The following is a 12,869-nucleotide window of genomic DNA, read 5'->3' as shown; positions in this document are numbered from 1 at the left end:
TAGACCATCAGAACACCCTCCCATGTGCTACCCCTTTTCAGTTTCCACCCACTATTTAAATAAGAGCACAACCCCATGATATTCCCCTGGCAGGCTTAACTTTTTAGTAATGTTTATTATTTCTGAAACTTAAAGCAGAATATGGGCAGCAGGATGTAGTCTGACAGCATATGCTGTCAAACTATTTAATTCAAAAAGCACTTAGGCAGGGCACAGGTTGTGCACAAATGCACATGTTGTGCACAAGTGCACATGCCCTCCAATTTCAGAACTGTGACTAAACAGAACATTGATTTTTACATTTCTGATTCAAATTAACAATTATAAGCACTAAACTCAGTTCCTAAATGATTCAGGTCATGCTTATCAAAAGTAAATCGATTTGTTATTGTTCAGGCAGCTGAAACTAATTGACGACACATGTCGACTCGACTATATTAATCATAACATGTACAATCGTAGCCAAAATCAGACATTTAACAGTATCGAACACCTGATTTGAATTGTACTGACTAAGCAGAATTGTACTCGAGGAATCAGTTAATCAGTTCAAATTTGAAATTCAGCTAATTACACAACACATACATACATACACATTATCAGAACAAGTAGCAGAAGGACTCAAAACATCGAGGTTCAGGCAAAGTAGACAGGACACAGTTGGTAAAACTCGAAACACAAATTTCACAAAAACATGAACACCCTTTTAAACAACATATGGACTAAAAAGAATAAAGAAAAGAAAGCAAAACTCACCTTAAGTCCCGAAAAATCAAAACCTTAGCTTGGATTCGAATAGACCTTTCTTAGGGCTGAACGGACTTTAATTGAGAAACACTTCGATTAAGGTCCATTAAACCTTAATCTCTTGGTTTAAACGAAATACGGACCAGTGACGAGGAACCCTAAGGTTCCAAAAATTAGATCTGGGATTCATGCTTCCCTGGTCAGATTCGGACCAAACCAAGCATGGTTTGGTCACGAGGGGGGTCTGGGGAGTGTCTGGTGTGAAACTGGGGTTAAACGGTGTAAGTCAAGTTCCGACTCGAATCTTCAAACGAAGATTCGAGAAGGTGGGAAGGGATTCGAGTTAAGTGGTTAACAGATCCATGTTCAGGATGGCAAGAGGGTTCTATGGTGTTAAGGGTGGGGTCACTGGCGTCCATGCCGCCGGCTTTCATGGTGAAGAATACAGGGGCGGCTAGGGTTTTGGAGGGGAAGGGGATGAGGACGAAGGTGACCTAAGGCTGGGGTTCGGATAGGGGGGGCAGGGTAAGGTTATGGGTTTATATAGTTAGTGAGGGGTTGATTCCTAACCGTTGGATGGGGTGCGATGAAGGGTCAGGATCTCTTGGCCGATGGGGGACGGTGTCGTTTTAGATTAAAAAGGGTTGGGTCGGTCTGGGTGAGACGGGTCGGGTCTATTAGTGGGTACGGGGTGTGGGATCTTGGCCGTTGGATCAGTTTGGTTTGAATGGTTGAGATGGATTGGTATTGAAACGACGTAGTTTTGGTGTCAAACTACGTCGTTTTGTGGCCTGGGGGTGGGCTGTTCGGACCGGTAACTTGGGCTGCTCATTTGGGCCCTAAATTTGAAATGGGGATCAGCCCAACTTCAACAAATTTTAACCCTTTTTTTTTCTTTATTTCCAATTTTCTAAAAACACACAACCTAATTAAATAAAATTAAAACCATTAATTAACGTTTAATGTTTTTATCACACACATATAAAAATGTTAAAAGTAGGTAAGATTAAACAAAACAACAAATCAGGATAAAAATGCGTATTTTATGATTTTCTATTTAACAACCGAATTACGGTTCAAATTATGCCTGACACACACATTTTTTGTATTTTATTTTAATAGAATAGCAATGGGCAAACATCATAAACAATTAACAAAGTGTCACATAAAATCCAAAAATTGTACAGCAGGACCATTTGTTATTATTTTTTATTTCTTTTGGAGCGATTGTCGCGTAAGACAAAAATCACGTGCTCACAGCGGTGACATGAGGAGTGTTCCCAGCTAAGGAAATTGTACAACCGACAGTCGTTGATCCTGCCAGTTTCATGGTATGGAAGGATGAAGCATTTGAAATCTGGTCAAGAGGATGGGCTCAATTATATCCAGAGTCTGATCCATCAAGAAAATTGCTTGAACAAGTATGTATTCTTTCACACACTTTGGTGTCTCAAGTCTTGTTTTTTTTTCAAAAAAAAAAAAACATTCCGGTGCACTAAGCTCCCGCTATGCGCGAGGTCTGGGGAAGGATCGGACCACAAGAGTCTATTGTACGCAGCCTTATCCTACATTTCTGCAAGAGGTGGTCACGTACAACAACTTTACCAGTTACTTCAAGGCTCCCTCCATTTAACAATTTATAATATTTTCGTTAATGCTATGGTATTTGGCCATGACTTCACTTGCAAATACTAAAGTCATTATTTGCAAGTAGAACTTTGGCCGTCAGTATTTCCAAATACTAACCTTAAGTATTCAAAATGCTGGTAAAGTAACGAAAAACTTGCTTGAAGAGTATTTCGAGTGAAATAATGGTTTTTCAATCACAGCACTTCAATTTTTTTCCCTTGAGTAAAAGTTTCACATCCATATAAACTTTTTCAACTTCAACTTCAAATACTAATCTTTTCCGACTTCAACCAAATATTGTCCGAACGCCTAGTTTACTGATAATATTGCTCTTTCAATTTGTTTACAGGTTCAAAACAGTTACTACTTGGTCAGCCTTGTCGATAACGATTATATCAATTGTGATTTATTTTCCATTTTCAGAGATAATCTAAATTAAGCTACAAGACTCAGCTTCTCATCCTTTATAGTGCCATTTAGGCCTATGAAGTTTCATCTTGGTTTTATTGGAAGTTATTACTATCATTATTGTTCTATTATTGTTGTTCTGTAACAGGAATAATTTAAAGGGATATCTTTCCCTTCAATTTTTTTCGCCTGCAAATCTGATTTTATAAGAAAATATCGCATTACAGTGTCACACCTCTTCTTCTATATGCTACTATTTTTCTATTATTCACAATTTTTTGTTACTACAGTATATCATTAAATAGGATATTATATGGCTGTCCAACGGGACGGGCCGTACCGTCCAGGTCCCGTCCCGCGTCCCGTCCCACTTCATTTTAAACGGGATGGGCCAATGTTAAACGGGACACGGGATGGGACATGACGACCATTTCATCTCGTTTGTCCCGTCCCATTTCGTCCCGTCTCGTCCCGTCCCGCCTGTCCCGTCCCATCTCGTCCCGTCCCGTCCTGCCTGTCCCGCGAGTTTTATGGTATATTTGTGAAATTTCTGTTGTATTTGATAAGTATAAAACAAATCCAACTTATGCACCGGCCATTAATGAAATGATTGCAAAATTTGAAAAGTATTTTTTCCCTATTCCCCAAGTTTATTTAATTTCTACAATACTTAACCCATATTTAAAATTAAGAGGTGCAAAGGGACTTGTTCGTAAAATTTATCAAATATAGCAATTCCAGAATATGAACAACCATCTCTCGAAGACTTCCAAGCTCACATATATTCTTATGCTAGAATCTAAATCAATGTTTGATAAATATAAATCTATTGAAATAACAAGTGGTGAAACTGCTCCTTCTACTTCTAAGTCTAGAGTAGAAATTCTATGAAAAGATATGGATGATATAACATGTTTTGATTCCTCTATTGATGATGAACTTGATTCTTAGCACCGGAGAATGCTTTTAGCGCAACAATATTTCAAATCGGAGATCATAGACATTCATTAGCAGATGACAACCTAGAGATTTCCGTATTATTCAGAGATTGGATTAATGCAGAAAGAAGAAATCTTGGTTTTGAAAAATTAAACACTAGGAAAGAAGAAAAATACAATGAGATACTTAGCACTGGGACCGATGACGACATGAAGCTCATAGAACATCAATCAACATTGCCAATTCCAGAACAATGTCCGAGAGATATTATTGATAAGTTACAAAGAAGCTATATAGGAGCTTACAAATATTAGTATCATAATTTGTAATGGCTACTAAGAGGCCTAGTTCAAACAGAACCTTTCCTAGAAGGTGAATGCGTAGATTAGGTGCTCTTCAAAAGAATTATATTTGTATTTGAGATTTAAAAGTTCCATTAATAAAATAAAAGGCTATAAGCGTTGAATTTTTTTTATGAATTGTCTTAGTTACTTAATAGTTAATATTTTGAAATTATATTAAATAAATTATAACTCTATTATAAATTTATAATTACTAGAATATTTCATTACAAGTTTTTTGCTTTAATATTTTATAATTCTTTACTTAGTTTTCTAATTTTCGTTTTAACAAAATAACATTTAAGTTTATTAAATAAGTCAAAAATCTAGTCGTTGCAAACTTTAAAAACATAGTAATTTTCAAAAAACTAGACATTTTTTTAAAAAAAAATACACTTAAGGCCCACGAACCCGTCCCGTCCCATCCCGTTTGTTAGCAGGACGGGATGTGACGACCGTTTCGTCCTGTTTGTCCCGTCTCGTTTCGTCCTGTCCCGCCACCGTCTCGCTTAAATGTCGTCCCGTCTCATCCAGTCCCGTTAATTTCGTCATGTCCCGTCCCGTCCCGTTGGGCAACCATGGGATATTATCATGTTTAGCCTGCGCCAGAAATTTACATTCAGTAGCTGGAAAAGTGTATAAAATGTGTATAATTTTTGTACAGTTAGACCTCTCTATAACAACACCCCTATATAACAACACTTCATTATAAAAGCCAAGCTTTTCCCGAACCAAACTTCATATTATGTTATAATATATGTTCTCTATAACATCACATCGCTATAACATCCAAAAATATTCGAAACAAACGAGGCTGTTATAGAGAGGTTTGACTGTATATAACATACAGAATATTCATATATACCAAAAAATATAGTTTTTTCGACTATTATTTTGAGAGTGGCTATACAATGTCATTTTTCTTAATTATTATAAATTGCACTTAGCCCTTTGTATTTATTGATTCAATGTATTATTATGTTTTAGTATGTATGTAAGCATCTTATATATATTTCATCCGTCTTTGTGATACGTAAATTGCCTTATAACTAGATCATAAAATTAATATGATATATATAAATATAACAGGCGGAGATACTTGAGCAATATTATACGGTTGTATGTTGCTTCAAAATGAGGGCTAAATCTGTTTTAGTATAAACAATGTTAGTCTAGATTGATGTTTATGTTTTATAACATTTTACATTTGTTGCAACTGCGCAAGATAAAGGTTAATGTCATATATATGCAGAGAAAACGTTTATTTGCTTAAATATTTTCTCAAACCTATGTTCACGAGGTTCTCTTACAATTATTTTATAAGATAACACAAGTTTTTCCTGAATTATCATATATTTTTCTTTTTAATTTTTTTTTATTGATTTTATGGCTCTTTACAAATTTGTTTTTAGTTTTATGATCTTACCTCTTTATTTATATATGAAAAACTTACTTTTACACGTAAAATATCTAAAAAAGTTATTTTTTTTAAATTTTAAATGGTACAGGAACATGATATACAAATAGCACAAATGCCTCTTTAGGACTATGATAGAAGAGAGAGATAAGTAAATTGAAGAGTTAAAAGAAGAAAAAAAGCTAAGTACTGTAAATATGTGCAAACAATCTTTTGTCGAAAAGTAACATAAAAGTATCAAAAATACTAGAATGTGACAAGAGTATAATAAGAGATTAAGCTAGCGTTTGGATATATATTCGGTCGAAACTTAAAAAAGGAGTTTTTGAAGTTGTGTTTAAAATATATTTTGGAAGTTGAAGTTGAGTTTGGACATGCATTTTATTTGGAAAAAAACTTGAAGTTTTGTAAGTGAAACAAAAAAAAATTACCCAAAAATTGCTGTAAACCAGTTTTTGGGAACCTGAAAAAAATAGTTCAAATGATGTTTTCAAAAAAAAAAAAAGTTGAAAAAATTGTACAACTCTACTTTGAGAAGGTAGGGAGGATGTTTTCAACAAAGAAATTAATTTTATAAAATCTGGAATATGGGGGGAGGGGGGAGGGGTTGGCCAGAGGATTAACCATCTCTAGAGCTTCATCAATTTCTGAATAATAGATTTAGGATTTTATTTTGGTAAAAATAAGTTGAATCTATGATGTTTATGAAATGCTGAATTTAAATATGGTTAAGAATTGCTATCACACATAGTGTTTTTTTTTGTTGGTAGATGCACATACTTTTAGCAGTTTAAAATGATAGGATATATTGTTCTTGTCTGCATGTATTTACACACTTTCTCATTTAAAACCGAGTCTCTTGATAGAATTCAAAACATTATAGTAATCCTTAATTTTGAATATTTGACATGCTAATAAAAATATTTATAAGAAAATAAATGAAGCTGACCAAATATCCAGTAAATAAACAAACAAGAAATTTTTACCTCCTATAGCAAAGGTTAACCCCTTATTTATTTTAAATAAATACCATTTAAAAAAATTATATTCTATAGATACATTTTAAGGTTTATAGCAAAATATTTAATTTTGGTTACCTTCTAGCCCTAAGCCACTAAATACGCTATTCAGTTACACTATTTTCTTTTCCTCTCTATTTGATTCATCTCATTCTCTTCCCCATACGATGCTCAATCTCAAAAGGGCACGAATTTCTTTCCCTTTCACTGAGGCGGCGATGGACCACCAAAAGGGCACGAATTTCTTTCTCTTTCGGTGAGGCAGCAATTGAGTCATTCTGCAGCAAAGGCAGCGATGGACTATAAAAAGTGAAGGCAACGATGAAAATTTTGACCAATTTATCTCTGTTGGTGTTTTAGTTTTATTTATTAGAGCAAACCTCAATCGCTCGTCGGCTAGTTTTAAATGTTGGAATAGTTTAAAGCTATGTAGGGCAGAATTGTTAGGATTGATGGTTGTTCCAATTCTGTATGTGAAAGTACTTGAAGATGAGATTCAAAGTTGCAGAAAGCAAAAAAACTTTTTATAAGCAAAAACTTATGTTTGAAGACAGTCTCAGAACTTGCAATGATTATGCAGCTACGGTGGGTATATAGTTCAACGTGTTGTTCCTCTTGTATTTGTAAAATAATGATTATGGAAATTAAAACGTTAGCTTATTAACGTAAATAAATGATATAAATGAAACACAAATTAATTCGAGCCCACTGAATTCACAGTGTTTCCTTAAGGAATTTAATCCCCTCATAGTACCCAAGGTTATGGATTATTTCCTCCCAGGATAGAACGAATTACACACTGGTGTAGCGGTACTTCAAACCCCAATGTTTCAGCGAACACAAAGTTCGGCAACAAATCACACTTACTGTTGCTTTCTTAGTAGTTTAAAACAATGCAGAACAAGGGAAGAGAAGTCAGAAATTCGTATGGAAAATCTGAGAGGAAGGAGTGCAAAGTATAGCTAACGTTGAGTTTTCTTGGTGAAGAGAAGATCAATTGCTCTCAAGTTTTCAGTGTGTCTTTAACAGGCTGCTTGCACCCTCTATTTATAGTGCATTTAGCTGCTAAAAATGGACACGCTGCCACTCATGAAGTGGAGCACTTGGCCATGGTGGACAGAACACCAGGCTGTTTACTAATGGAGCAATCAATATGGCAATGGTGGCTGGAGCACTACTCATGGTGGAATGAGCACTTGCTCATTAATATTCACGGATTGGAAAACATCTGTTACAAACACGGATAATATTACGTTAATATTCACTATTAACAAATAAATTTGGTCCAAAAAATTAATCAATCAATCATTTGACCAAAATCCGCCGAAGCCGAAGCCGAAGCCGTAGCCGAGCCGAGCGATGACGACGGCGCGAGACTTGCCTTCTTCTTAACTCTTTAAGAGCTACATGGAGTGCATTTGTATATAAACCCACCAAACTCCTTTTCCGCTACCAATGAGGGACAATGTCTCATTAAAAGGAGAGGGAAACTTAAAATTTTACTCAAAATTTTCATTTCCCTTCATTTCTCATTCACCCTCTTTTTAATACCTTTCTATATTAAAAAGAAACTCAACACAACGTCCCCACGATAAATCCCTCTGCTACGCCGGCGGTGACAACCGTGTCGTCTCCCTTGACTGTCGTACCACCGCCACATCCCTCTCCGCCCTTATTGCCCATCTTTCCCGCTCCCTTTACATTGTAATTCAATGTGTCTCATTGTATTCCATGTATTTCATTGTATTCACTATTTTTTTTTTCTCATTGTATTTCAATGTATCCCGCTGTATTATATATATTTAATTGTATTCACTGTCTCGCTATATGCCATGAATGTATTCATAAGTTTTTTAATTAATATAATTTATGTATTCAGATTTATTATTTAATTTCTCTGAAGATTGCTATGTTTTGGGGTATTTTTCGGTTGAGAATCTTTTTTATAACTGAAAATACAAATTGTGTGTTATAATTGAGTTTGTTGAGTTATATTAGGAGTCTATTATGTTAATTGATTTACTTTCCGTTTTAAAAACAGTGTAATCCCATATTTCACGTCGTGAATACAGTCGAATACAATAATTTGTCAAGCTGTAATCCCATGTTTCATTCCATGAATACAGTCAAATACACTCGAATACAACAACTGATTAGCTGGGCTTCCCTGATTCACGCCTAGTTTTTCTACTGTATTCATGAATACAATAGCTTAAATACATCAAATACATCTTATAACCACATCAAAGTATCTATAATCCGTGATATAGCAAATGGTATCTATAGATGACTACTTACTACTAAAAGATAGTGTTTTATGAAAATTTCTCAATAAACAAATATAGAACAAGGGAAAACAAAGTAATTTTCAGGGTGGTCGTTTCGCTTTATATTCATACCCAGAAGTCACTTTTTTTGGTTATAAATAATTCATTCGGTTTTGTATTCACTACCAAAAAATCACTTTTTTTCTTTTGTACGTAAAATTATTTTACTTTGCTCTAATTATCACAATAGTCACTTTGGACAAATTTTTTAACTTTCAACCGGAAAAATCTCTTATGCCCTTGACACTATAAGTTCTCCCATTTATGTAATACCTTCTCTCTCTCTCTCTATATATATATATATGGTATTTTATTTATAAATAAAATAACTTTAAATTATTTTATTTTATATTGGGTATTTTATTTATAAATAAAATAACTTTAAATTATTTTATTTTATTTTATATCATTATATCAATATTATTAAAATGTTTAACAGGAAATCTGATAAAGATGAATTGAGGTAAGACAAGAGCTTTAGACATTGGGGTAAGTAACCTTCAATTTTGAATAATCTTAGTAACTAGATCGAGAAAAAGAATAAAAAGATAGAGAGAAAAGACAAAAATCTCTATATTCTTATTTATAAATGAACGCATTAAGAACAAATAATACATTCATTTCAAAACTAAAATTATGTTTTACACAAGAAAGAGACCAAAAAAATATCTGTTTCACTTGGACTTAAAAACTTGTCCTTCTCCAACTTATACTCACTCTTGTTTTTTCTTTGCTCAAAAAATGTACAATAAAAAATCACAGTACAAAGTACAAAATATTTTTTTTTTTTTAAAAAAATTCACAAGAATGAATTAAATTTAACCAGATTTATAAGGAGTAGGACGCGGCATGTCTTTAACGAGACCACAAAGAAGCTCATTGTCAGGCATGTTGTATTCATCTTTAATTGAGCGATTTGGAGAGAGGACACTGAAATATAATTGATGTCCTAAGTAATTTCTCTCCAATGAATTTGATCTCAAATTCCATAATCCAGCATTGTCAAGAGTTGTCATAACAGCTGCCCATGAATTAGGGTACACTTGGATTGTGTTCCTACTCACTGCATCAAGTAAGTTGTAGTTCCTTCTCTTCTCTGGGGTCCACCTCCCTGGTTCAATCCTGCATGTGTCACGCATGTATTTCGTTAGTGGCGAAACCAGGAATTCTAACAAGTAAATTCGGAAAAATGCCAAAAAATGGTATACCTAGATCTCGTATTCAAGTGGATTCAACAGTGTATATATGTAAGAAAAAATTTATAGTCATCCTACTTGCACAATATAATTTTCCGATGAGGGGATTCAATTGAACGTAACCCCCTTCATTCCCTTACGCTTCAACACTACCTTTTGTTAGTCATACTATGTTGCTCGGACTCTCCATGCATATCGGATCTTCCAAAAATAGTGCATTTTTTGAGAATCCGACATGGGTGCGATAACATTTTGGAAGTCCGCACAACATAGGTCATATCGTTATGAGTCATATCGTCAACACAATCAGGTTAACTATAAAATAACTAAAGGTGCACCTCCACCGCGCGTAAGTATCAATTGGTTCATCCGAAGTTCTTATAATTTTCGGATGAAGAGGCTATAATAGGTTAAACTATATTGATAGTGTAAAACATACATAACTTAAATCCAAAGTAATTATTAGATAATATAAGAAATTTCAAGTATTTAGATTTATTAGAGATACTTACCCAACAGCAAAGAAGGAGTAACCAGACAAATGCCAAGATTGAACACTCTTGCCATGGTTCTCAAAAATGATTTCCACAAAGTTGCGGTAAGTGGCATTGACAACATTAGGTGCAAGAGTGATCTTATCTTGTGCTTCTTTCCCTGATGCTGGCTCATAATCATCCTTGATCAAGTCATACTTGAACACCTTGTCACCAACACCATAGTACTCAGCCAACTTAATTGGTGTTGCGGGATCCACGTGCGAGACACCGTTGATGGCATAGCGAAGCTTGCCATCGACGTTGCCAGCCGAAGTCACTAGCTTGATGGTGCGCGTGATGTTGATCTGACCATAATGGTAAGATCCCTGGGGGTTAGGTCTAGCTGCGCTTGCGGTCAAATTCCAACGGAAGGAGCGGAACTGGTTCAGGGACCAGGCCCAGCCTTCTGGTGCCTTAGGCAATTCAGGCGAGGCGGGTCCCTTGCCATTGGCATAACGGATTGTGGCGGTAGCAACATGTGGTTCCTTGGTGAACCTCGTGGAGGCCACGAGGAAATAGTCCTTGGGATCCTGATCAGCAGTTATCAGAACAGACATGCATTGTCCCAAGTGGACGTCTAGTGATTCGTACACGTTTTGCACCGTGTGAGAACCTTCGATTTCAACAAGTTTCATGGTGTGGCCTTGGAATCTAACATTAATAGAATCCTTCATGCCAACGTTGCAAAACCTGAACCTGTATGTCTTTCCAGGGGTTAAAGTGTACATTGGCTCATCCTTACCATCGCCTTTCCCGCTCTTTCCATTGATAATCACACCTTGTGGCCGTCCAAGAGCGCGCCCATTATCCAACAAGTTTTTCAATTCGGTGTGGCTCTTGGTATACCAATCAGCCACAAGGACCATGAAATCATCCTCAGGGGTATCAAACGGAACAGGGATCAGCGCGCGGCTAAGGACGCTTATGCCACCGAAACCACCAGCAGCGCGGTGTAGGGCGGTGGAAGGGTAGTAGTAGTAACTTCCAATTTGATCCTTGACCTGAAAACGATAGGTGATATTAGCCCCCGGAGGGATCGGGCAATTGGTACCAGGGGTTCCTTCTTGCCACGAGTTCTTCCTCTGTTGGACGCCGTTCCATGTAAAAAGGAGCGGCTCGTCCAACTGGTTGAACACATTGACAACAATGTTATTGTTGGATGTACCATTAATTCTAGGGCCGGGGAATTGGCCATTGATTAAAATGATTTTTTGTGGAACACCAAGAGGAGAAAGGGTGCCATATGTAACTTTCCATTCGTGAAACAAATAAGGATCCTCTCCATTAACAAAAAAGCAAGGAATTGCTAGCAAAATTGCTAGCACAAACCTCAACCTATTATTCATTATTTTATTTTTTTCTCTCGTCTTTCTTTTGGTTTTTCGATTCTTTAAACTTGGTTTTATTTTGAATCGAAAAACCAAAATTAGAACCAGAGAAAAGAAATAAGGAAACAAAGCTTAAAAGAACATAGATTGGATATTTGTTTTCTGAAAGGGAATTTGGCTATTTAAACTGTAAATTCAAAGGGTGATAACCATTCAAATTTTCCTTCGTTGCCCGTAAACAACGTTCTCCTATTGGTCTTTAATTTCTCTTGTTGTTTGGTCTTCCTTCAATATCTCACTGCTAAATTTTTTTTCCTAAACACAATTTCTGTTATACCGAAAAAAGCTAATAAAATTAATTTATTTAATTAAACATAGAATATGTACATAGAGGAGTACAGTTGAATTTGTCATTCCCATAATCCCATTCCTCCCTTTAATGCTCCGGTTGCATAAGGTGGTAATCAAGCATAACTTCCCGAGAAAGCAATAAAGTAGCTCACTTTTTGGCAAAGAAAGCTTCTAGTCAGTCCAACATCACCAAAACAACTCACTTTACGGTTCCCTTCCATTAGTAGAATCTATAGTTCGTTCTGATAGAGAAGGAACATATATTGTGAGAACAATTTCGGATAGTATATGTACCAAGTTAGTTGAACTTGGTAATCAAAATGCCTTAGAAGGCATTTCTATGGTTTTGTAATATCTCTAACATCTTTAAGCATTTATATATATATATTTCTTATTCTGTCAAAAAAAAAAATCTCATTCCTCCCATTTTCTCCAAATCACTAAGTAAAATGGTTAACTGTTTTTCTTCAGTACAAGTAATGACTAAGTGGTCGTTTGGTACACGAACTAAATGATTTCGGGATTATAGTCCTGAAATTATAATCCCTAGACTAATTCATCCCACCTGGAAGATAGGATAAAATAATACCAAGTTTGATGAGATAAGGTGGTATAAGATGAGATATTCAGG

The 12,869-nt window shown here is 35.5% G+C and overlaps 1 protein-coding gene and 1 long non-coding RNA gene across 2 annotated transcripts; one reads left to right on the top strand and one right to left on the bottom strand.

Annotated features, from left to right (window-relative positions):
- The first annotated feature begins 2,013 nt into the window (after positions 1-2,013).
- LOC104241135 (uncharacterized) lies at positions 2,014-2,980 on the top strand. The gene is made up of 2 exons (XR_714632.1): positions 2,014-2,168; positions 2,726-2,980. It is a non-coding gene; the product is annotated as an uncharacterized lncRNA (long non-coding RNA).
- Positions 2,981-9,382: 6,402 nt separating this feature from the next.
- On the bottom strand, positions 9,383-12,040 carry LOC104249139 (L-ascorbate oxidase homolog). Its single transcript, XM_009805513.2, has 2 exons — positions 10,536-12,040; positions 9,383-9,949 (listed from the first exon to the last, which is right to left on the bottom strand). The coding sequence occupies exons 1-2, from the start codon at positions 11,903-11,905 to the stop codon at positions 9,646-9,648; spliced, it is 1,674 nt and encodes a 557-aa protein (XP_009803815.1). The 5' UTR covers positions 11,906-12,040; the 3' UTR covers positions 9,383-9,645.
- Positions 12,041-12,869: the final 829 nt, after the last annotated feature.

The sequence above is a fragment of the Nicotiana sylvestris genome, chromosome 5 (genome assembly GCF_000393655.2).
Source record: "Nicotiana sylvestris chromosome 5, ASM39365v2, whole genome shotgun sequence".
Classification (NCBI taxonomy): domain Eukaryota; kingdom Viridiplantae; phylum Streptophyta; class Magnoliopsida; order Solanales; family Solanaceae; genus Nicotiana; species Nicotiana sylvestris.
This window is presented reverse-complemented; position numbering and strand designations above follow the sequence as displayed.

Bases quoted from the DNA above. Each gene is read 5' to 3' on its own strand.
- LOC104249139 (XM_009805513.2), bottom strand. From the start codon at position 11,905: ATGAATAATAGGTTGAGGTTTGTGCTAGCAATTTTGCTAGCAATTCCT. The intron at 9,950-10,535 runs GTAAGTATCTCT...TGACACATGCAG, and splicing joins TACTCCTTCTTTGCTGTTGG to GATTGAACCAGGGAGGTGGA.